Consider the following 25,936-nt stretch of genomic DNA (forward strand, 5'->3'; position numbering starts at 1 on the left):
CAACACAGCAAAATCGTGAAATTTGTGAATTCAAGGTAAAAATGTTTTAAAAAACAAGCGCTGCCTCCCACGCTTGTTTTTAATTAACCCCTGGTCGGCCAGGTCCGGGGGGGCCTGCCAGTGAAATAGGAGACGGGCTCATGGGGTCCCCATCCTACAGCTCATGAAAGCGCTGGGGAGCACCACCTCCCCAGGGCATTGGTTTTTATGTATGCGGGGGGCAACGTGGCACCCCTGTGCTCCGAAGACTGCCACCTTCCCTGAGCAAACAATCTCACATAAATGCGGGGGCCCACATCATACCCCACAGATCTGGGGACCACCACCTCCCCAGGCACTGTATATAATATGTATGCGGGCGGGTACGCTTGGCCAGCCTGTGCCCTGGGGACTGCCACCTCTGTGGGGCAACCAATGTAAAATAAATGCAGGGGGCCCGCATGGCCCACCCGCAGGCCTGGGGATCGCCACCTCCCCGGGACAATGTATAATATATATGCACCCAGGGAACCGCTACCTCCCCAGCTCTCAAAGAAAATAATGAAGGGGGTACAATGTGGCCCCCCACCCCTGGGGACCACCACTTGCCTGGGGCTTAAATAAACATTGGAGGGAGGCCACTAGCCATGGATGACTCTGGGGACTGCCACCCCCCAGGGCCAGCTCCTGCTACCTTCCGAGGTGCCCACCCTTGGGAGGTTGCTGTTTACTTTTACTTGGAGCTGATAACTCCCACCAAGCAAAAGCAAACAAATCCGCTTACTGCAACCCGGAGCTGTCAAATGGCTCCGGCTAGCAGAAAAGGAAGTTTAGATCTGTTTCCCTGCATGCAAATATGCGTGCAGGGAAACAGATGAAAACATTTGCTCTGACAAACAGGGCAGCTGCCTTTCAGCAGCCACCTATCTGTCAGAGCAATGTTGGCTCCCATCGAAGGCAGGGAGCATGTTTGGACAGTGGGGGCATTGAGGCTCCCCCTGCGGTCCCATTGTACACTGGGTACACTAGAGTCACCCAGATGACATGGCCGGACCCCAGCAGATGGGGTCCCCGTTGGCAAAATCGGCCCAGCGAGGGGAACCGCACGCCCCCCTCCCCATAATAAAAAAAAGCATTCAAATGTGTTTTCTCTGCAGTTCCACTTTATAAAGTTATCTGCTGAAGACGCTTGAGGAACAATCACATTGGCAATGTTACAGACACTCATGTCCTTTATGCAGCTGTAGTGTAGGAGCTGCACTATACATTTACCCAATGACGTAGCACTTACTAATTAGCCAGTAGAAAGTACTCTAGTTGGGTAGAGGTGTTGCACAAAACTATGGCCTCTTGATTAAATATGTAGGGCAGGATTCATTCTGGCACGATGCAAATTTAACAGAAATGAAACCTCAACAGGAAGCACTTACACATAGAAACAAAGCAGGTGCCCACTTCTGTAAAGTACTAATCATCCTAAGATCGTGATATAACAAAGGCATGAGGGGAAGTGCCTTGGAAGCAAATTGAGACACCTAGCACTATATGGAATTGGATCCTTTAGGAGGCATGATGGTGGCATTTTTGTTTTATTTATACTTACCAAGGCTTGAGACATCAACTCGTAATGAAGGACTCTACCATGTTTTTTAACTCAGCCGCAAAGTATTATGGACATTGAATTCCAAATAACGACAATAATTCAGACCATAACTCAGGAACCAGAACATTGTTGAGATAGAGTGCATCAGCACGATATTTTGAAGGGTACTGAATATAAAAAAACTGGCATCTGGTCTGATGTGCCGATAAACATCAAGTACAGCGCTGTGGATAATGAACTTATATTTTTCAGTCCTTCGTTTGTGTTTATAACTTGTATATATACCATCCAGGTGCAACTAACCCTCACACTTGCATATGACTAAGATCCGTTGGGATTGAAACGCGTTATGCTGTGTCTGCTCTTTCTGCCTGAGGACTAAAACTTTCACTTAAATGTTTGGCTGGAGGGCTTGCTTTCATGCTATTTACACTGTGTGATTTTCTTTTGATATATTTTCTATACTGGAGCTGCTTTCCACCTAAACTTGAGAACTACCCAGAGTTCTATGCTTCTTTTTTTGCATAATTTATGTGTCACTCTAGGCCTGAAATTGTATTGTTTTGAATTATACTGGGTGCTTCCTGGTGTCTGGACAAAGCTATACCTATCTGAAGAGCTCTAATAAGAGCAAACCACGTCAGGGGTTGCTTTTATTCATTTCAGGTTGGCTTGGATGGTATTTCACCAATCCAAAGCTGTAATACTGTGCCTGGAGTAATAAAAGACTTTGGCCATTTTACAGCCCGGCATGGATAGCACTGTACTAATCCTATGCTTAAAGACTTTGCTGTAGAAATGGCACAATACTTTGTCCCTTTCTATCTCAGCATGGATGGCACTGTGCTAATCCTACGCTTAAAGACTTTGATAGAAAAGCAGACAATTGAAGTGAGGAAATTTAGAGTGTTGCTAGTGTTTAGAGTGCTCTATACTGAAGCTGCTTTCCACCTAAACTTGAGAACTACCCAGAGTTCTTTTTTTGCATAAATTATGTGTCACTCTATGCCTGAAAGGGTATTGTTTTGACTTATACTTGGTGCTCCCTTGTGTCTGGACAAAGCTATACCTCTCTGAAGAGCTCTAATGAGAGCAAAACACGTGTCAGGGGTTGCATTTATTCATTTCAAGTTGGTTTGGATGGTATTTCACCAATTCAAAGCTGTTATACTATGCCTGGAGTGGTAAATGGCTTTAGCCATTTTACAGCTCGGCATGGATAGCACTGTGTTAATCATATGCTTAAAGACTTTGCTGTAGAAATTGTAAAAGACTTGGGGGGATATGTACAAGGAAGTGGCGGAGAGAGGCGTTAGCGTTTCTGGCTTAACGCCTCTTTCCGCCACTTCTGAAAGGCAAGGCTGCACCATATTTACAAGAATGTGGTGTAGCCTTGCGTTTCCCCCTGCGACGGCGCTAAGTTTAGCAACTTAGCACCAACGCTGGCTCCCTTGCACCATAGTGCAAGCGAGTCTGTGCGCAGGGGAGGATTGTTTATGTGTAGGAAGGTGTCCTTTCCTTCACATAAACAATCCTAAAATGCCAGTTTATCACTATCATGTGTCACAAAATTGCATTTTTTTAAAGGATTGTTTACGTACAGGAAGGGACACCTTTCTTTGCTTTTTCCATGTGTGCTGCACAAGGCAGCACACATGGAAAAAGCAAAAACAAGGAGAAATAATGCGTTTCTTCTCGTTTCGCCAACTTAAGACCAGGTTTTCCCTTGTCTTAATTTTGGCACTGCCTCCTATGTACACCACCTTTGTACATAGGGGGCAGCATCAATATCAATGGGTGAAGCGGTGGAATGCCCACCCCAACACCCACTGCCCACCCTTTTCACGCTAACCATAGTATGAAAGGGGGCCTTATTTACAAGGCAGCGTTAAGCCACACTAAGTGGCTTAACACTGCCTTGTAAATAAGGCCCCCTGCCTTGTAAATAAAGCCCCCTGCCTTGTAAATAAGGCCCCCTTGCTAAGCCCCTATCGCCACCACAACATCGGTAAAAGTGATGTTGTGGTGGTGATAGGGGCTTGTACATATGCCCCTTTGTCCCTTTCTATCTCGGCGTGGATGACACTGTGCTAATTCTACGCTAAAAGACTTTGATAGCTGGTGTTGAGAGTGCTCTATACTGGAGCTTCTTTCCACCTAAACTTGAGAACTACACAGAATTCTCTGCTTCTTTTTTAAAATATATATACACATTCACATACACACACACACATATATATTATATATATATAAAACAGACATATCGCTTTTAACATTTTACACCCCAAAAAAATAGTCACAAAAAGGCCTTGAATTGTATTCAATAAAACCCGAGGCCACATAAAATAAAACCATATAACCTGCCACTAGGAGACACTTCAGTTCTGGCTGCATAGCAAAAGCTCCAGCATGGGAAATGATTAAAAAAAATATGCTAAGTTCTCATAGGGTCATAGTTTTAATGACCCAGGAAACTTATGTTTTTTCTAATGTAGCTGGGTGGCTGCCAAACTCCCTGCAGCCCCCCACAAGAGTAAAAAAAAAATTGATGATGTCCCCGCCCCTTCTAGGGACATCACCAAAAACAAAATATATGTACATAGCCTTCCCAGGGCATTATGGGGTGATCCTTGCAGTAGCAGTGAATAATAAATCAGAGGCTATGTCCGCTCATTTATTATTCACTTTTTCATTTATTTTATTCCTCTTTCTGGATGTCCCAGTCCCAACCAGCACACCCACTGTTTTTTAGGTGGAACATTCGAGACCTCTTGTATATACTTTAATATATACTTTAGTAAATATACTTTAGTATATACTTATATGTGTATGTACTTTGTGGGCTCTGGAGGTCAGCCCTAGGACTTATGCTTCCGCTTAGGGACTTTTTATTCTGTTCAACTGCCTCTATTTAACTGTCTTGATAGAAAACGATTAGCAGATGTCAGTAAAATACCACAATTGCTTTCTGCTGAGGAACTTCCTTTTTTAAATTTTTCTGGCAACGGCCTCTATTTAACTATCTTGATAGAAAACGACCAGCAGAGGTCAGTAAAATACCAGAATCACTTTAGCATTCTCTAGATTCCAGTCCATATAAATTCTCTTACAAGAGCACCCGTAGACAATAACATTTTTTTCAAATCCTGTATTTTCAGTGATATGACCACAGAAAGCCCTGCTTTTATATTAAAAACAGAGCTTTGGACTATACCATTTCCCACTGAAAGGCAATATTTCTCTCCATACCTGGCGTGTCATGCAGTTTGGTGCCTACTTTCCCTCCATGTTAAAGTACAGTAGATGTTTCAGCACCCAGGCTAATGTGCTGCATAGCTAAATACATATAAGGTCCCAAAGGCGAGGCCGATTGCATTGCAAATACTTGTTTTCTATAGGGGGCCCTAGGAGCCAGCACCCCTGACCCTTAAGGGGATGTACATAATCTGCTTGATTACTCCTTCTACCTTAGAAGTGTTCATAGGGAAGCTATGTTAATCTTCACTTAAAAAAATGAGGACGAATAGATATATGAAGCAAAGGAGGCATGCTCCACATGCAAAGATATGGGGAATGAATTACCCCCCGTTTCTTCTGCCTTAGACGTATCAGAGAGTAAAAACAGTCAACATAAATGCTGCATGCACCCTCACCAAACATATATTAACCACCAAATGGCATGTTTATGAGTTCCTATTTTATAACTAAGCTTTGTTTTTTACAATTTAAACTGACAATCCTCTAAAAAACCCTACTGATGCTCTAATCAGCTGTATCAGTTTTAACCAAGATACACTGATTTATTTTTCCATGCCTGCGGTTGCTCTGCTTTGATGCTTGCGGCACCAAAGTACAGCAAATGCTAGCAGCCAAATGATTTCATTTATGTGGTAGCGTCTGCCATTTTAATTTAGCCATACGCCACCTTTGTTTACAAAGCTGTTCTGCCCATCCCTCACTATAGGATTACTTTGCTGGCAAGCACCCACCCACAGTGAATTCTTGTATACCCAATGTGATGAGCAAACGTGCTGCAACTACCAGAGAAAGGGAAGCCACAAGCATCATTGTGGGAAGACAGCAATGACCCAAGGAACAGTGAGCATCATGGTATCTATAAATATACATGTGCCAGCACCCAGATAGGATGAGAACGCTGTGCACTCGTCCCCTTTGACACACAGTCTATTGTCCTCCCACTTGGGGGTTCAGAGTGGCTGTGAGCATCTGGATGTGAGAGAAAAAAAGACGCTCCAGAGCCTTGAAGAATAACAGCAGTAGAGAAGTAAGGTGCTGTATATGTAGGAATGTAAATAGGGCACTATGAGAGCACTGGCATGCTTCAGTTCAGCCTTGGAGGAAAAAAACGGAAGCCATTGCCTAAGTGGTTAAGCTCTTGTCTCTCTCTAACCTCTTGGACTGCCCCTTAGCCAATTAGATTGTTTATTGTCTGAGGAAATGGCACCAGTCCATAAACCCATTCCCCCACTTTTTCCCTACATCTCCATTCACAACACAACATCATCTTTGTAGGCAAGACCTCCATACACTTAGGGCCTCATTACGATGTCAGTCGGAAAGCCTCCGACCAGTGTTTTTCCACATGACATGGCAGGTTTACAGTCCGACCGCCGTATTAGGTGGTCAAAGGAAAACCTGCGAGGAGATTCCTACATGGTTCCAATGGGCTCAAGGAGCCCATCGGTCCAACGGACAGACTGCATAATCCCTTAATGATGGTGGCTCTGCCGTTGAGATTATGATGCCAGTTTCCAACAGCCATTCCATACCAGCCTTTCTGGCATGGAAAGGCTGTCAGAAAGTGACATTGGGGGCCCCTAGCAGAGACCCCTTCCCCCCGGCTATCTGCAATGAGGCAGTTTCCCTTAACATCCCTGCACCATGTGGCAGGCACCATATGGTGCCTGCCACACGGTGTAGAGATGTTTCAAAACATCCAATTCTTAATGGATAGCTTGTGCTGCGGACCTTTTCTGCCCACCGTAGAAGCTTTCATTGAGAAATAGAGATATGCCACTGCACCATGGGCAGTCGCATCAAAATACTGCAGTCGGAACTGCCAACCTGAGGTTGGACGGTTCCTTTCCAAAACGGTTTCATCCACCCGACATCGTAATAAGGCCCTAAGTATCTTTTGAAGGGTCATAGGTGTGGCCATATTTCCATCACAGTAATGGGGATACCATGGCCTGCATCTGCCAGGCCATGTGTATTGCTAGGAGAGGATGGTTGTAGGAGTGTGAAAGGGCACAGTAAGGTGGTATTGTGCCCCTGAAGCTGCCCTCTTTATTTTTCTTTAATCGTTGTGATATTAGTAAAAATCACAAAATTTAAAGAAATAATAAAAGCAAAACAAATACACATGCTTTGCAGGAGTATGGTAATCCTGAGGGGTTGGTCTTATATGGGGCAGGTGATGTGAGGTATGCAGGGGCCTGATGATGTTTGGGGCAGATAGTAAATGGCAGTGAAACTTGCCATCCTGGCCGGCTGGCCCAAAACACAGATCTGCCCCATGAACTCCCAACCCAACAATGGTAATCTCTCGGTTTGTCTTGACACCGTTTTTAGCTTTAATGTCCCCAGAGAGATGGATTCTCTTTATGAATCTGTAAACAAAGATTCATAGTTTGGCAACCAATTTATTTACAATTTACAAATGTAATTTGTTTTGGAGAAATTGACACATGGAATCTCCGGTTCCCTCCTATAATTCTGCAGGCAGACAAAAGAACTCAAATTAGCTTTTTAGTAAAAGGAACTGTACAGCTCTAAAAAAAAAAATTTTGTTTCCTAAAAGGTTTTTGGCATGCCTCCTTATGTTGATCTTTAAAGTCAGCAAGAAGTCCAGTAAAAGTTTCAAAGCTGGTTCTCTTTTTTAAAAATTCTTTTTATTGATCCACAGTATCACAAAATTACATCCCACTTCCGGCATTCATATGTTCATAAAACACCCCCAAATATAAATACCAGTCTTTCGTGTCCTTGAACCCTTTGCTGAATATAAACTGAATTCTAAATTAAATATATTATACATTCTAGCACGCCAAATTTCAAAAACAGGGGGATCAGACCACAGCCAGGAAGCAGCAGTACATAGACGAGCAACAGCCATCGCCATAAACAATAAATATCGATATTTAAACATAGGTTTCCCAGCCTCTAAATCCTGTCCAATTCCTAATAGCATCATTGCTGGAGTAATTTTAGTGGATACATCAGTAAGACTAGTTACATTTTTTTCAATATGACTGATATACAGAGCCAATTTACTACAAGAGTAGAAAATATGCAAGCTATCCGCATTATCGCTCCCACACCGAAAACATTTACCATCTTGCCTCCCCCCAAATTTCAACAATTTTACAGGCGTATAATATAAATTGAAAGCAGTTTTAAAAAATTGGGATTTGAGATTTGCAGACATAAGGGTTTCCCCGAACATAGCAATAGCTTTCTCTAAGGAGAGTTCATGTTCTCCCAAAATATTAGCCCATCTAAGATTATGCTTCTCCAGATCATCCGTCCTAGAAGTTAACAGCATTTTATAACAAAAAACATATTTTCTCCTGTCGCCTAACAGCTTCAATAAGCCATTGCAGTATTAAAGGTAGATTTTTCCGACCCACAAAATCCCTAACTTGGAGAAACTTAAAAAACTGCGTCCTAGGTAAGTCATATTCCCTTGCAAAATCCAAAAAAGTGGGATAGAGCCCTCCAACCTCATAAAAATCACCGATTTGAGATATACCCTTACTTCTCCAACTTCTAGCATTCGTGGGCGTATAATATGCTATCCCCTCCAGAGAGAATTTTTTCCGAATAGCTTTCCAGGCTTTAAAGACAGCATCTATCACTTTAAAACGCGTCCTCTTATAGTAACTACCATCCACTTCTTTAAACAAACAGTTTTTAACTTCCGTTCCTAGAAGCATTTGATAGATTGACGGTGCCTCTTCCACATTACTGACTTCCTCTCCAGTCAATAATATCCGCATATTGGACAAAAAGCATGCATAATAATCAAACGTGAAGTTGGGAATTGACCAACCACCCCTTTCTCTAGGCAGGGTCATAAATCGTCCTGCTCGCCTAGGTTTACCCGGGGCCCAAAGAAATTTAGCGCAGAATGCCTGTAAGTATTGCAATTTAGCCCGCGTTACTTCCAAAGGTACCGATCTAAAAAAATACAAAACTTTAGGAAGCATGTTCATTTTTACAATATTGCCTCTACCCACAAGTGTAAAATGTAAACGCCCCCACCTTTCTAAAGACTCTTTAACACTGGTCATTATAACGACCCAATTGGCTTCAACTAGCTCTTTCATAGATACTCGAATTTTATTCCCTAAATAAGTCACCTCCCTGACTACCCTTAGATCCCTAGCCATAGTGTTATTTGTACATAATATTTGTGTTTTTGTTGTATTCCACTTATAGCCAGATATCTGGCCAAACTCCTGTGCTAAATGTTCCACCTCCAATATAGCCGTGGCCGGATCTGAACTTCTAATGGCTATATCATCCACATAAGCGAAAACGGAATATTGATTCTCCCGGCCAGTAAAAGGTTTAACCAAAGCACTTTCTCCAACATATTAACACAAGGGTTAATGTACAGGGCAAAAAGCAGGGGGGAACAAGGGCACCCCTGTCGTGTCCCTCTAGAAATAATAACTGGTTTGGATACCATCCCCATTGAACATATCCTAGCTACCGGTGACTTATATAATACTTGTAAAGCCTGAATAAACCCTTGACCGAATCCTATCCGATACAAGATATGTACTCCCAGGCTACGTGGTCAAACGCTTTCTCAGTCTCGAGCAATATTAACCCCAAATCCCTCCCTTCCACCTGAGCAATATCAAATAATGTTACCACTTTAGTAACATGTGCCACCGTCCCTCGACCAGGGATAAAGCCATGTTGATGCAGGGAGACTAATGGTGTAATAACCTTTGCTAACGGATTTGCCAATATTTTAGCATAGATTGTCCCGTCGCAATTGACTAAAGAGATCGGTCGGTAGGATCCCGAAAGTTCTGGTGGTTTCCCCTTCTTCTTGAATACAACAATAGTGGCCTCTTCCCAAATCTTAGGTGCCTGCCCATTTTGTGCTGCGTAAATTACTTCCAACATCTCATTCTTAATATCATGAAAAAAGACCCTATAAGTCTCCCATGGCAGTTTGTCCGGTCCGGCAGCCTTACCAATCGCCAAGTTGTTAATGGCCATCTCTAACTCCTCCATTGTGATATGCCTATCTAAGACCTCTGCCTCCTCGCGCTCAAGTTGAATCAGATCCCCAAAAATGACTGAATTACTTGCATAATGCTGTAGTTTCTGCTGATTATATAAATCTGTATAAAATTGATGAAAAATTGCAAGTATCCTTTTAGGGTCATGCGTCTTTACTCCTAAGTTATCTCTAAGACCCACTATCCTCTGGGAAGCTTCTTTCATCCGTAGTCGTAGCGCTAAACACCGACCTACCGCCTCACCATACTCATGACACTCCTTTTTATAGACTAAATATTTCCGGGCATTTTCCTTATTCCAAAGAATATTAATATTTGCCCGACACTTTGCCGCGTTAGTTTCTAGATCTGCTATATCCTTACGTTGCGAGATTCCTTGTGTAAGTTCTTCCTCGGCAAGTCTCAATTTAGAATAAAGTTCCTGTAATTCCAATTTAGCTTTCTTTTGATAATGTATCCCGAAGCTCAGTACTTCCCCTCTAAGACAGGCTTTAAACGTATCCCAAAGAACTGCTATATGAACAGATTGTCGATTATTCTCAAAAAACTCTTTAATCCATATCTGCATATGATCTCTAAAACTACTATCAAGCAACAGCTTTCTATCGAACGTAAAGATTCTTGGAGTACACCCTACAGAGATAGCAGGGATTGCTAAAACCATTGGTGCATGATTCAAGGTCACTCTAGGGAATATATGCATCTGTGCCCCTGTAAGTAAAGCTGAAGATATAAAAAAATAATCAAGGCGTACTAATTTTTGATGAGGGAAAGAATAAAACGCAAACCCAGGTAGTGTCGGTTGAAGACTATCCCATGCATCAAGTAATCCATGATCCTTTAACAAATTATTTAATGCTTTAAATACCCTAGGTTTCCGTCCCGAATATCCGTGTAACCCCACCAGTAATTCTTTCTTAACCAAATTTATATTAAAGTCTCTGCATAATATTAACCACACCGGCCACAAGGCTAATTCCATATTGAATTCTTCCAACACTAATGGTTCATCAAAATTGGACCCATAGATAGTACACAATGTAAATTTTGTACTACCCAAACCACACTCCACAATTATCCACCGTCCCAATTTGTCAGCTACAAAATTACCTGTGGCATGGATGGTGGGTTTAGCAAGAATTGCTACACCGCGTACCATTGACGCCTGTTGTGAGGCAACCAGAAACACAAACCCTAGGTCAGCCAACATTTTACGTTTCCCCCACAGAATATGCGTCTCTGGAATGCAATGCAAATCCGGTTGGATCATACACAATTCAGCTGCAACCCTTTGCCTCTTATTATAATTATTGAGACCACATACATTTAAAGAGCATATTCTGATCCCCCTGCTAGTCATTAGAAAAGAAGGAGAAAGAGTTACAACAAACCATTACTGCAGTTTTAAACAATACAACAAATCTTTGATTGTCAGAGAGTTTTTCCATATTGATACTGTGAATACTTTTTTATTTTACCCCAGCTAACACCACCTCAACCACCATCCCTACCTAACCCACCCCCCACCCCCCACCCCCCACTTCCAGCCCCACCACCAACACCTACCCTCCCCCACCTCAACAAGGCTTTAGGACTCATGGTCCTTGTGATGACAAGCTTCCAGTCACCCAATGCTATTGTCCGCGAAAACCCAGCCCATGCCAGCCATGTAGAGAAAAAAAATCCCGTAGGCTCCCGTAGGCCACATCTATGTTACATATACTTAACCAATATCCCATAACCTTTTTAATGACCGTGAAGCCAAAGCATAAAAGGAAAAGCAAGAAATCCCTCCCTCTCATGGCTGAGAAAAATAGACATAGTAATAAAAGAAAAAAGAGGACGCAAAGAGGACATACCACGTCCTTATGCTGATTGGTGTTATCCCAGCCATCACCTACAGAACACTATAAGGAATCCTACAGAGTTTTTAAAAACTCTTTTGCGCAAACCTCTGTGGAAAAAAATCGTGCCCGATCCTGAAAAATAACTTTAAGTTTGGCTGGGTTCAATAAAAATACTTGCGCCCCTTTAGCTTGAAACAGTGGAATAAGCTGATGTAGCTGCCAGCGACTCTCTACAGTAAAATGGCAAAAATCAGGCCTGACAAAAAACTCAACCTCCTTCCCTGTCCTCTTTTTATCTGGGCGGGCAAGCTGAAAGACATCTTCCCTAGCTAAGAAACTATTGAAAGATATCAAGAGTGCTCTGGTCCTATCCGATGTTTGAGCCGCTGTTGGACGAATATTAAAAGGAAAACGGTGCGCTCTTTCTATCTCTCTATTCCAGTCCCATCTAGTTAACTCGGGAAATGCTTCCGTAAACAGATCAACAATAAACTTGCAGGGATCTTGCCCCTCCCGCCCCTCAGGAATCTGTAGCACTCTAAAATGTGTCCTACATGACTGATTCTCTAAATCGGCCAACTTCCACTGAGTGTCCTCTTTTATAGTCCGTAAAGATTCAGTCAGGGCCTTTTGAGACACAAGTTCCTCTTCAAGATTTGAAATGTGTGCGTCCGCTTCATTAAATCTTGAGGTAAAATCCGAGCAAGTTTTAGCAATGCGACGTCCTGAATTCTGAAGTTTTCTACACAAGTTCTGGACTCTTCGACTTTCCACTCTAGTCTCCTTCCGATGGGACATAATTCATTGTTAAATTAGAGTTAAAGATATATCTTCAGGGGGATAAGTTATGTCTATGTCCTTCTGTAAGCCCCCAGAGGGTTCCCTTTTGGACTCGTTGTTGCCTATTTTATGATCCAGTCTTTTATGAACCGTGTGAGGACTACCTTCCACAAATTCCCCAGAGTCCTCCAAATATGCACTACTATTGTCGCTGCCACCGACCCCATTCAGCTGAGCTTTAAAAAATTGCCGCTACGTCCTCACAAGATGATGTGGACTGGTCAGAAAGAGAAAAGAAATCACCAGATTCAGCGTCTTGCACTTGGGCATTACCATTCTTGTCAGTATCAGTATTTGCCTCCATGCCAAGACCCCCTACTATACTAGCCTTGGTCGAATTAATACAAGTGATTGAGTCTGGGGCAGCAAATAAAGCCACATCGCCACTCGAATCTTCCCCTATAGGCAAAGACATAGAGGGAGTAACCAAATTATCTATCTGAGAATGATGCTCCTTGCCCCTCTGATCGTGAAGACAGCCTTCAATATTAGGGGAAATTAATGACGCAGTGGCCGAAGAAATAGGGGCTCCATTTTCCCAGTCATTACAGCCGGATTGGCCTCCATATTTTTATCATTTCCACCTAGTTGTTTCTCTGTTCCTTCCACCCCCTCGATTTGTAGAGAGCCCAAATTCTTCCCCTTTCTTTTGTCTTTACCCGCGGTAAAGAGCTCTGGAATAGTCAGCTTAGATATCATGTCCATTTTTGGCCCTTTCACATTTAAATCCTGTTTGATATTCTTTACCGCCTCCGGGTGGTTACCTGGCATCTTGGCTCCACCACCAGTATTTCCAGCATTGCCTTCTCCATGCGAGTCCTCCTGCAATCGCAGGTTTCCCCCGCGCACCTTTGAGAGTCATTACAGCACACGAGGATACTCCCCTCTTGAGCCTCTGGCGCTTCCGTACCACTTCAAGAACGCACAGTCAGTCCAACCCCGGTAGAGCGGGACCGCCCAGTAGCTCCGCTGCAGCCTGCCGAGCCTTGTCGCTGCCGCCACAAAGCCGATCAACATCCCACAGCGTTCCCCACAGGGGAGTCCCGACTCGGCATTTCCCTCCAAGTCAAAGCTGGTTCTCAGTACGATCCTGCACATAACACTCAGAAGGGTAAATAATCAAATGGTAGAATGTTAATGGCAAATGGATTCTGCTAGGAGAGATCAATGAACCTTGAGCAACAAAATAGTTACTTTATTGCTTTCTGCATAGCACTATATGCCACCATAATGTAATTTCAAAGAATCAACATTTTCGGATGTGTAAACTTTCAACATGGGTTTGCAAAAAATTATGACTACATATCAAATCTGTAGATGTGGTAGCCGAATGTGAGGTAGGCTTTCATAACTTCTTCCTCTTGCTTCTGTTTTCCCTAGCCCAACATGTGTGTGCTCTGCACATTGCAAAAAATCTACATGCATGCTTTTAAGATATTTATGGAATATCACAAACATTTGGCTTCATTTTTTTCTGCACATGAAAGGGATTTACCAGGTTAAGTTTTGCTTTCCGTCACACACCATTAACTGGTGTGATATTATGTGTAGTTTCACACACTTTCTGCGCCACTGACATGCATTCAATCAGTTATAAGCTTAAAAATGTCAAGGAAGAGCTTGTGCTCCCCTAGAAAGAAAATGCAAAGGATTACAATAGTTCCTACAGGTGTTGGGGAATGTCATGTACACTGTCTATATATCATGCATTAGTGGATCGCAACGATAACAGTACTAAAAGCAAATTTCTTTATAAGCACTGGAAAAACACCGTCCCTTGACTTTCTACATCACAAAAAAGTTAAACCATTGATAACCACTGTTATGTATACACATTTCTAAAACTCTGGAAAACACTGATAAAACCCCACCAGAATTCAGAAAGAACAGAAACCAAAAACAGGAAAACTATTTATAATGTGTAAACAGAATTGGCAGGCAAGTGGCAGGATTCAGAGATGCTCTCACCATCTAGTCAGAGTAATGATATATTTGACTTTTTATATTCCATACTCTTTAGACCCTTATTGCCTTGGTAGCTGACACAGGGTGTCGAACATTAGTAAAATAGTCCACTCTCTATTAGTTTCAATAAATGTAAATGCAATATGCTACAACAGGGGATGGAATTCAATGTGCAGTTCGAAAAGCATTTATTTGGAACTGTGTTTGAAAGGTTTTCCACACATGTGCTTTTAGAATTGTATAGGTAATCCCACCCCCTGCAGTAGACCCTTAGATGTGCATGCTTTGCACTGGAGAAGAGCTGCTTCTATTAATGATGCTGTCATAAAAGTGTGATGAGGGGGCTTGATTTCAAGGTTTTTTCAGGCTATTTACAACTAGGAAGTGTATTCCTGTTTGTGAATGCAACTCGAAAAAGGGGTAGTGTAAGTTATGTTTTTATATAGTACATGCAGAGGTCCTAACAATCCTGGATGACACTCTATGTGAGGATAAATATGTATTTAGCCATTATTGACAATAATCTATCCATACAAGCATTTAATGGCAGGGAGAAATTGCATTTCTGGGTAAAGAAAAAAACAGTTTGTGAAAGAGTCTTATTTCAAGTCTACCGTGATTCGCCTTTACAAGAGAACACACTCCTCTTAGGTAAATGTTCAGATCTGAGGTTGCACTCAAGGAGACCATGAAAGTAATCTGCCTTCAACCAATGTCAAGGTCGGATGACGTGATGATGTTATTGAGTATGTGTGGAGAACTGGTTGAGATGGAAAGGATAGATGATGAGGTGTAAGTGAATGTTTCCACAAGGGTAGATTGGAGAAATCTATGATAGGCGAATGGTGGGAATAGGTTTTCTCATGGTAATTCAATTACTGTCAGTTGCTTTGCATTGAACTTGCTCCAAAATGAGATTCCTAAACCCTTTCTCTCTCAAGCCCCCAATTTCTTACTCACATAGTAGATGGAAAAATCATAATCCAAGCTCATTCTCAAATCAGAGCTATTGAGTCTGAGCATTCTAAAAGTAGATGTGCTTAATGTTTAGTGCACTTCTGATACCTGAATTTCCAAGTCTTCTGAACACCTGTGTGCCAGACAAGACCTTTCATTTATTCTAAATCACACTTTGTGATTTGTTTGACTTTATTACACATTGTCTATCACCTGTTATGGACTATACATGTAGTACTATCTCCTCGACTCAGCTTTGCAATGCTTTTGGACACTCTCGGCAGTACTGTCTTCAGCACTGTGATCCCACCATGCATCTGCCTCTTCTGTGAGGCACATTTTACTGTTGTTTTGTATCTTATGTTTGCTTTTCACTCATGTGCCTATGTTTGTTGTAGAGGCTGTACAAATACAAAGTCCATCTTATTATCATGTTTTCTTGCATTTAACCATGATGAGTGGAGCAAGGTTCCCTCAATGCTTACTTTTAAAGTGCTTTTCAGAACTCGGATGCGATGGAGCTTTTCATTGGTAACTGGGTCATTGCACCTCCTGATAAAAGATCTTCGGTACTCCTGTTTGGTGGATGGACGCTGCTCTCCAAAAGCTGAGAGACTTGCTTGTTCCAAAGTCTTGTACAGCTCTTGTAGACCATCTGTACACTCTCTGCTTTCCTCTGTATTTTCTGAAAAGATAAATTAAGAGCTGTTTTAAGTGCCTCATATGACTTTTGTGCTGGGAATATTAGCATCCCAGTGTTTAAAGAATCCTAAGAGGCATTCCTCAACCTTGCGTGCAGCTGTTTTCTGCACACTTTCATAGTTTTGACAATTGCCTCCCTACCTGCTCAAATAAAACACTCCTGTTGCCCTTCATCTTCTCCTAACCATATTTGTCTATTGCATTTCACTTGCATAATTAGCATGCGTGTTTACTTTTCTTTCCTTACTTTGATTCAACCATTTCTCCTATTCTGTTTTCCTAATGTTAACCACTATTGAGCATCAGCAGTGCTTTCAATCTAAATAGTATGGCTGGATGTCTCCCTCTTGTTGTGGAGCACTCTTCTCTCTTTATACTCCTCCATACCTTTCATCTAACTAGCAATCATCCTTCAATCTCATGTGCTTGCCAATTAGTATTTTATCAATAGTTCTTTAGTTAGGCTATGTTTTGAAAGTTGTCATGTTTTACCTCAATTTCATATCTAGATTTCTGAAATGGCATATAACAGCTCCTAGGTGGCAGGATTAGTTCTGATCTGCAGGTAGTACACTTTATTAGCAATCAGCCTAGTCTCAACTACTTTATTCTTACAAGTGATGTATTGTTTTGTTGTTCTTCTGCTGTTTGCAATGATTTGCAGAGCTTCATTTAAGTGCAAATTCTTAGAATAATTTTCACACAAATATGGTAGTCTTTAATTCATTAATTCATAATTATTTATTATTATGTAAATCTAAAGGAGCAACTGACAAACCTCGAAACAATGTAATCTTCAACAGCGTTACCCTATTTAGCAAATCCTCTTTTCAGTTTGAGAATTACCAGACTCCATACCTGTTACAAAACCTTAACGTTTTGGCACTTGTCACAGGTTACTAAATTGGCAGTTCCACAAATAATTATTCAGTACCAAAATAACTGCATCTCCAATGAAGGCTAGAAGGGATGATGCGGATTTTTGTCACTGTCCCTCTGATCAATTTGCTGCTCCTCCCACTTTGTCTTTGCAGCTAACAACTCTTTTTCTCTCACTACCAATTAAAAAAGTTGTGCACATTACATTATTTGGCCAATAACGCACTATTTATTCAACTCCAATAGTGGTATATGTGCTTTACTTTTTCTAGGTGACTCTAGGACTAGATTCTGGCCCTGAATATAGAGGAAGTATTTAGAGACTTAGACATCTTCCTACATTTGTGAAAGTAGCATATGATACAGTCTTCACTCATTGGTTTATTTGGAGACTAAGCTCACTCCAGTAGAGCTTTGACCAGATCTATTTTTCTAAAAAAATGCTGGCACAAAGTTGCTATTGTGTACAGCAAAGAATCATCCCTGATCTTCTAAAGTATGCTTAAAGTTGGTCAAGCATTAGTTTAAAAAGCTTTCGCTGTCAGAAGGTAAATATAAACTTTTTCACTGACAATCAATATTAACTGAATATGACTGGTACGTCATAAGACAGAACTACAGAATCCCTTTTTTGGTGGCAGTAAATTTGCTCACATATACAATATTGCACTCATCAATTTATGGACGGAAAATGGAGACCTGACCAGACCTAAGTCAAACACCAAGTCTTGTGTGGTGCTACTCTGCTACTATTTACTTTTAAGATATATATTTTCCTACCTCTCTACCTCTGAATTGAATATTTCGAAAATTGTTGTACTTTGTGAGGGATTCTGAGTGAAAAGTATATGATGCAGACAGAGGTAAGGACAGCAATAAGATTTGCCTCCCTCCAGATTTATACAGATAACAATAATATTTATCACCCACAGGCATTTATTTTGACTCTCAGCTTCTTCCATACCCTGAATAATTGCACTTAAATATAGTGTATTTCACATATAATGAGGGAACTCTTTACTTGATTAGTTTGATACTACTCTTCTCTACTCTTTTCATCAAATATAAATAAATAATATATCATTTAAATGGACAAGGTTTACAAAGTTAACTCTACACCCAAGCACTCAATTCTTGATAATTAACAGTCTATGCACGGTTTCACAAGAGATGTCTTTTGGAACTCGTTCCATGCAGGATACAACCCACAGCCTTTCAGACAATGGGTGCTCTTGAACTGTATTTAAAAAAAATAAGACAATGATGAAGCCTGACCACTTCAGCATCTAGTAGAGGAGGGTACAGTATACTGAATTTTCCATCTAAGAGTACCAAAACCTAAGTGCTTCCATTGAGTATACTGCTTGGCGTCTTTTTAGTTTCTTTGTTTCCAGCAAACCAGCCAGGGGCTTGAATTTATTCAACTTGTTGATTTGTGACGGATTTCATTGTAAAGAACATTTATCTTGCTTTTCTACATTTTAATTCTAGCTTCTATTGCCCATGGATCTCTTCGATGGATTCATGAGAACAATGATGGAAATGCTAATCGCTAATGCGTGTTCCATTTGTCTCAACAGGTTACATTTTTTTTTACGATCCACAAAAGTAACCTTTCCGATAAGCTCACCAGAATTGTTCTGTGCTCAATGCCTGAAGACATCATAGCCTTTACCAATAATATGTAATATTATTAGTTGTGGTACAAGGACCAAATAGCACAGAGATAACTTTGTATGACAAGTGAAAGGTAAATTCAAAACAATAAACCATGCTTCTTTGAACAAAGAGAATGAAGGAGGGATAAAAATAGACAAACACAGTAGAACACTGGATGGGCCACTAAAAGGCTTTATAAAAAGAGCAGGTCGTAATGCATATGAGGAATCAGTGTGGATTGATTCGATGTAAATGAGTGATTATGCCATAAGGCAGTAGCTATAATTGCCATTATATGGATGCCTTCAAATGTTATTTGGATATTTTTTCTAAAGGAGCTGCATGCAACCTGGGCATGACCAAAACTTCAGTGGGGAAATGTATCCTCTGAAGACCTTTTTAATACATACTGGGCGAAAACTTCAAAATGACTATGAACAGATAGAATGTTATGAGCAGAGGTTGGCCGATCACCCCTATGCTGTTCCTCAAGGTGGAAAACATAAATTCTGATGCGTCATGCCACTTTATACACCTAAATTCAGACCATCAACTGATAGTACCTTTCACCAAGGTGCACATTTAACCATGATTGTACCAATAAGATGGTCAATAAACTTTCTCCATGTACCATGATGTCACAGTAAGGCTACAATGACAATGAAAGCACATGTGGATTAAAGGTAAGCATCCTGTGCTACATTTTACATCATACGTAAAAGAGAACATGTATCGAATCACAACTATTCTACTTAACAGGTGGAATGGTATTATTTTATCTACTAAGTTTTTTCTTTGTCACTAAATGGCATACAGTAAAGCTGAGATATGTTCTGCATCAGCTGGGCTGAAATCAACATTGATTGATTGTGTGGGGGTCTATATTGTGCAGTTGATAATTTTCAAAAAGGAGGGACAAAGAGTAGGCTGAAGCTATCAACCTAGATACAACATTTGGATCCCTGTTAAGCCTGCATAAGAAAAGATTTCACAAGCTGAGTCTCTGTCCCGTAGATAACATTTCTTCTCCCTTGCCTTTCTCCATCAACAGAGTAGGTCAAACAGCTCTTCAGCATGGCCCAGCTTAACATCTGCATTGGCTAGTATACAGTACAGCTGTGTTTATGATTTGCAGCACTGGAAGACCTTAATATGAGCAATATACATTGATGAGCAGGACCTTCGTTCAATTGTCGCTTCTCTCGAATTTGAGGTTCTTCTCCTTTGTGATCCAAACGTCCTTCAAGACTACATGCAGTTTTGACATCAGACCAGGAGGAAGCAGAAGTTTTCCAGTCTTGTCAATTTTCAGCAATTTTCAAACAGCATTCCTTTGAGGAGTTCAGGAGACTACCTACTATACTGGTCAGCTTCTATTTCTACGTCGCCTTTTTCCACAAGGTCTTCTCAGGATGAGGGATTAGGTGTTAGACATTTGGTCATGATAAGGGGAGGCTGTGATGAGGAGTAGAATGCTGAGAAAGAAGAGGGCTTAGGACAGACAGTGATGAAAGAGAGTTCTGTGGTCGATCCATCATTTCCCCCTGTATTTAAGTTTGTATAATGTTCAGGCATCTGTAGATGTGCCTTATCATGGAAAAACTTATAATGTTATTAACAATGTAGAGAGGCAGAATGATCCATCCTCTTCTAGAGTGAAGGTGGAATGGTTTAGTAGCTGAAGAGTTGGAAAGGTTGATCTAATACAAGATTTGCCTCATGGTGTCATGCTTGGTTGTAATTGTTTGTGACTTCTACAACAGCAAGGATAGAACCCAGTGCATTCACCAGTTGTTGAGCATTGACTGCTGTGACTCATGAGACATAAACTATATATTCCTTCACATTTTCTCCACTGTACATATGGAAGGACAGGAGAGGAGCAGTGCTTAGATTTTTGTTTCTCAAATAAAAGAGCAGATAAGCAACACTTCAGTTGGAATCATATGCTACACAGAAATGTCCAGTTAAACCAGCTCTGTTCTGTAGTTTGCTACAGTAATCTATTTCAGTTATTTTGGTGAAAACATAAAGTAATGATGAAGAGGCAAAGATAATATTGAATTGATGTAGCAAGAAAACAAGCAGAGGTAAAGAACGGTAGAGAAGAGAGAAGAGGGTAAGAGGTATTAAGGCTGATTCCATTTATTTCAGAAAATGGAAAGTTTTAATGGAGCTATCAAATTGAAAATAGACAAAGCAATGGCACCAAGAACCACACATTCTAACATGTGATTTGTAGTTCTGGAGCTGCTGAGAGTACCTCTTGCAACCTTTTTCATCTACTTGATAGACACTAGACCAGTTCTAGATTGCTGGATGAAAGCATATTTTAACTTTCTCTATGCAGAGTAAAACATAATGCAAAAGCTAGCAGGTACACATCAGATTTCTACTACTCTTTACGAACCTCTCAAAATCATGCTAGGTTGATTAGGGCTATGGGAGGATCAAACCAATATTGTCGTTAGAAAAGCACTGCAAAATCAGAATAATGAATGGTAGTGTGAGATCGTCCCTAAAATGAGAATCTGATAACTAAAATGTTTTCTCAAAATGCAATTAAGGAACCATTTTTGGTTCAATGTCTTCAAAAAGCAACATTGCAGAGAGCTAGCAATGTAAGCATTCATATTTTCAGATGAAAGTGAGAAATGTAGCTCATCTGGTTCTCCAGGATGTGTGGAATAAGAGAGGGATTATAGAAAGCATAATAAGATGTGCATGAATTCTTCAGAATACACCCCCTTGTTCAGAGCAAACCTTCAAATACATCAAATATTGGACTAATGTTCAGAGAAAATGTCTTCCAGCTGAAAACTTAGATCAAGGGGACACATATGGAATTCTTTCTTCAGTAAGTGGAAACAATCCACTCGCCAGTCTCCTATAAAAGTCTGTAAAGAGGAAAATAATAAAAACATTTACGAAGATATACCTTTGATGCCAAGGAATACACAAAGATAAGAATATGAGGGAGGGTGGAACAAATTGTTTCAGTTTACTTTAACAATTGGGAAAGTGCTAGAATAGATGATTGTGAAAGTCTTTACTAGATATACTTGTGCACACCCTCATAGAAAAAGGTTTTACTCACTTTCTACAACTTTGAACATCTCTGTTTGACACTGTATTAATCTTACCTATTCTGTGTGCTTGATATTCTTAAACATCTGGGGCGGGGCTTATGGGAGTTTAATGTCCATTTCGAAGTTCCTACTGCTTCCACTTTGCCAATTAATCATCAAGTTCCTTCCAAAATGCTTGACATGTCATGGATAAGTCTTCATCTGGACACTCAATGCTCTTTTCAAAAGACAAATTACATTGTAAACAGTGGATGTTTTGAGAAAGCCAACTGTGACCAGGTCCTTGTTTTCTCAGAGAACATTCTTCTGCAATGTGTCTCAATATTAAGGTGTTCATTCAACAGAACACTGTTTTATTACCATCTGTGTTTTTCCTATTTCCACCAGTCATTGAATGGATGTTCCCAATGCTTCCTTGGCAAATTCTCATTGCATTCCTAAATTAGTAAGGATCCAGCATTTCAATGTGGCTCTTGTTCAACCAAACACTTCAGAATTTCGATTCTTCTTCCATTGACCTTCAACTGAGAGAGACTGATCCCAGAGCGGCCTTTTACTTCTATGTATGAGGAGCTTTTATCATCCCACAGTATTCTGGATGACAAAGCTGCGGCATCCTGTTTATTTCTTAATTGAGACTCTTTGCTTTCCCCATATATCTCCTTATGGTAAACATTTCCAAGACTAACATATCCAGTCAAATAAAATCTCCATCTGATGGATGGTTTCATGAGGCCACTGCTTTCAGATTTCTGTGAAGGGAAAAGGATACATTCTAGCTGCTGCCTCCACCTGCTGATAACGATGAAATCATCAGTTCAATTTGAAAGAACATGTAGTTGGATGTCTTAAATTTCTTTTTTACGGAAAAGCTTACTGCTGATGTTTATATTGATTTTGGTACCCCCGATGGACAAGACAAGGCTGTGTTTACTGTACCTAAATGGTTATAATTTGGATGTGACCCCAGGGGTATAAGCACTATGTTGCTTGGTGTTGATGTATTGTACATGGCAGGTCCTAAATAGAGCCATAGGAATTTGGCACTGTGTCTGTTTTGAATTCTACACTTGTGATAAGTCCACAAACTGATCAGCTGAGGAGGCATATTTAAGCATCTGATAAATAGTACTTGTGGAACTCCAAATTTAAACATAATATCAAATCTGAAGATTAATGCAAGCCAGTGGATATATATCAGTACTATCTAGCGCCTAGATCCTCTACCAAGTTACAGGTAATCTCGTTTTTCCACTCGTTATATGGAAATTGCTACGTGACACCTGGGCAGAGTTCTCTCTCATTTTCCTCTATAGTAGACTTTTCTAATGCATTTAAAGAAAAAATAATCCAGACATTTAATAATGCTCAAACCATCTGATACTAGAGATATATTTCACCACTTTTCCCAGGCAAAGATAGAAAATCAGGACTTCCATGGCCTGCCTACAACATTATACACAATGTTAAAATAAAAGTATCTGGAACTAGGAGACACTTGGTGAGCCCCGAATCTTACTTTCCTATCAATAATATTATCATTTGTTTACATTGTTGTTTTCTCTTTTAAATGCTGTCTTTTTAATAAATGAGCAAATGAATGAATGAACTAATGAGTTTGGATATGGCAATAAAGTACTATCTAGAAGCACCATCAAGTTTTTTAAGTAGGAACTGAAGCAACAATACATACTGATGGATTATTGTATATTCTGCAAACCCCACCTCACTGCATCGTGCAAAATTAACAGGTATCCAAACTGTCAAAATTCAAATACACTCCATTTTAGTTCCTAAAAAGAAATTATGGTTATATATAGCAAATTGAAATGAGCAATAACATTTCAGATAATACTTCTTTTTCAACAGCTTTTCATTGGACATGACCATGTATTTTTAGAGACATTTGAAGATACTCGTGGACAACAATAGCAGTTATCAACAGTTATGTTGGAGTTCACTTTCTGGCTCATAAAAACGTACTTACCAGTCATTATGGCTCTTCTCAATATTGTTATGTTTGTCAAACTCAGGGCCAGTCAATGCTTTCCTCATTTCAGAGTGTGCTTAGAACTTCAAGCTTTTGTCAGAATTTGAAATCTTGATGATAGCTAGATAGTGCCATGTGTCCCACGTCCACAGACAGACATTCTTCTGACACCACAGTAAAGTTAAAGCAGTACACTACATAATGGGTCCCTCATTTTCACACACACATATGCTCACCAATCAATTGAGAGATGGGAAAAAAGACTGTAGCAAATACTTAGTTCTCTCATAATCTTAATTACTTAAAGAATCATAATAACGTAATTTGATGTTTGGAGACTATAAATCAGTGGTACTATTACATTGTGAATTATTGTACAGGGTATTGTTGGCAAACCCACAATTTCATGAACTGGTCTTAAAAAGAAATGCTTTAGGTTTACTGTGAAGTATCTGATCAACACCTCCTTTCAGTTTTATTTGTTGAAAGGAACCATAGAGTCTTCGTAGGGGGTGTTCCAGAAGTGGCAGTTGTGAAGGGAGAACTGTGCATGAGTTGTCTTGAATAAATCTACATTTTGACTTGTAAGTGATAGTCCTTTTCCTTGACAAGTGCACCACAAGTACACAGTGGTTAAGAGTGGAATAGCCGGTGTGGTGAGACATCTCAAAGGATGCAGTGGGTGAGGAGAAGCAGACCTGAAACTGAGTTGGCAGGAGGAGGTCTTTGCAGAACACAGAGCATCGCAAGAATAAACAGTCAAGTGAGGCTGTGGGGAATGGGCAGAAGGCTACCACTGCAAGAGTTTACACAGAATGTACAAGGAATAAGATAGTGTTGCGCTCCACAAGGGAGCAATTGTGTGATACGGAGCAATAATGTGACAGCACACAGGCATGAGTGAAGGCTCATAACAGCATTGCAACAGTTTGCATGGAATGCATAAGATAGCATTGCATTCCACAAGCAGTCAGTTACATGACACAGAGCTTTGATGTGACAATGCATGGGCAGAAGTGGAGGCCTTACTGAAACATCATCGGTGGAACCCTTGTGTTTGTGTTGCTTTCCAAAAACAGAAAGACAAGAGACTTGTGAGATGATAAGAAGGCACCATCTTATGAGGAGACAGAGACAGCACATTTTATGTAGGTGACACAGAACCAACATAAATACAGGTGTTGGCACATCATCTAATTGGTTTTAATTTACTTTGATCACACTCTCTCGCCTAATCTGTTATCTCAGGCTAGGTGACTGTGGTCTGAGAATCATAGGATTTAGAGGGTGTTGGGTTTGTCCTGTTTGACCTGATGTAGACACAACAGTAGCCTGTCAGTGAGGGGCACACTACAGTTCTTCTGTTGGCATAGAATTCTGGGTATGGGCACATTATTAATTCAATGACATTCCCTATCCTGATGTTCTCTTAGACATTTCTATAGGAAAAAGTTAAACATCGAGTGTTGGAGTATTAACCTAAATGTCAACTGACTCAATTTGTTTGTGCTATCACTGGTAGGCACAGCTTTTAATTTGTATTTGAAGGGATTAATACCTAGCAGTTTAAGTGATCAATTTAAGTTTGAATGACATTTTACATTTTAATTGATTACCTTTCTGATTAACTATTTTGAGTCAGTTACCTCGACATATGGAGCTGGAGAGTTTGTCAAAGTGCCAGTCAATTTCTTTTGCCGGAGGTGGTGTGAGGGCGATGTTTTAAATTATCTGAAAGTAAAAGGCGTGCAGAACATCACACTTCCTCATATCTTTGAGTAACAATGGTGAACCTTCCATGTGTTGGGCTACATAGAGAAAGGTTTTTGAAAACTATGCAAGAGTCTATGTACCCAACATGGGTGTGAATAGAAAGATGGCACTATTATTTCACAGTTTGGGATCTAATGACCTGGAGGTTTGGAAGCCCCTACCTGATCTGGATAGAGAGACTGTGAGAAGTTGGATGAGTATGAGGTATGTATGAAAAACTTGATCTACACCTCCTTCCAAGAATGTCAACCATGCTATAAAGATACCGCTTTGGAAGATGCAAGCATGCTGAAAATGAATCAATAGAGGAATATGTAACAGCATTTGAAGACTGCAACCGGTCATCAAAATGATGAGAGAATTTGTGCCCA

At 40.5% G+C, this 25,936-nt stretch overlaps 1 protein-coding gene across 1 annotated transcript in view; it reads right to left on the reverse strand.

The window, feature by feature from the left end:
* LOC146829166 (connector enhancer of kinase suppressor of ras 2-like) overlaps window positions 1–25,936 on the reverse strand; it is a 1,989,112-nt gene that overhangs the window by 96,108 nt on the left and 1,867,068 nt on the right. Inside the window, exon 23 of the mRNA XM_085606439.1 lies at window positions 15,959–16,158. Coding sequence (XP_085462565.1) covers window positions 15,959–16,158 — 200 coding nt within the window. The remainder of the gene's footprint in view (window positions 1–15,958; window positions 16,159–25,936) is intronic.

The sequence above is a fragment of the Triturus cristatus genome, chromosome 5_2 (genome assembly GCF_964204655.1).
Source record: "Triturus cristatus chromosome 5_2, aTriCri1.1, whole genome shotgun sequence".
Lineage (NCBI taxonomy): Eukaryota > Metazoa > Chordata > Amphibia > Caudata > Salamandridae > Triturus > Triturus cristatus.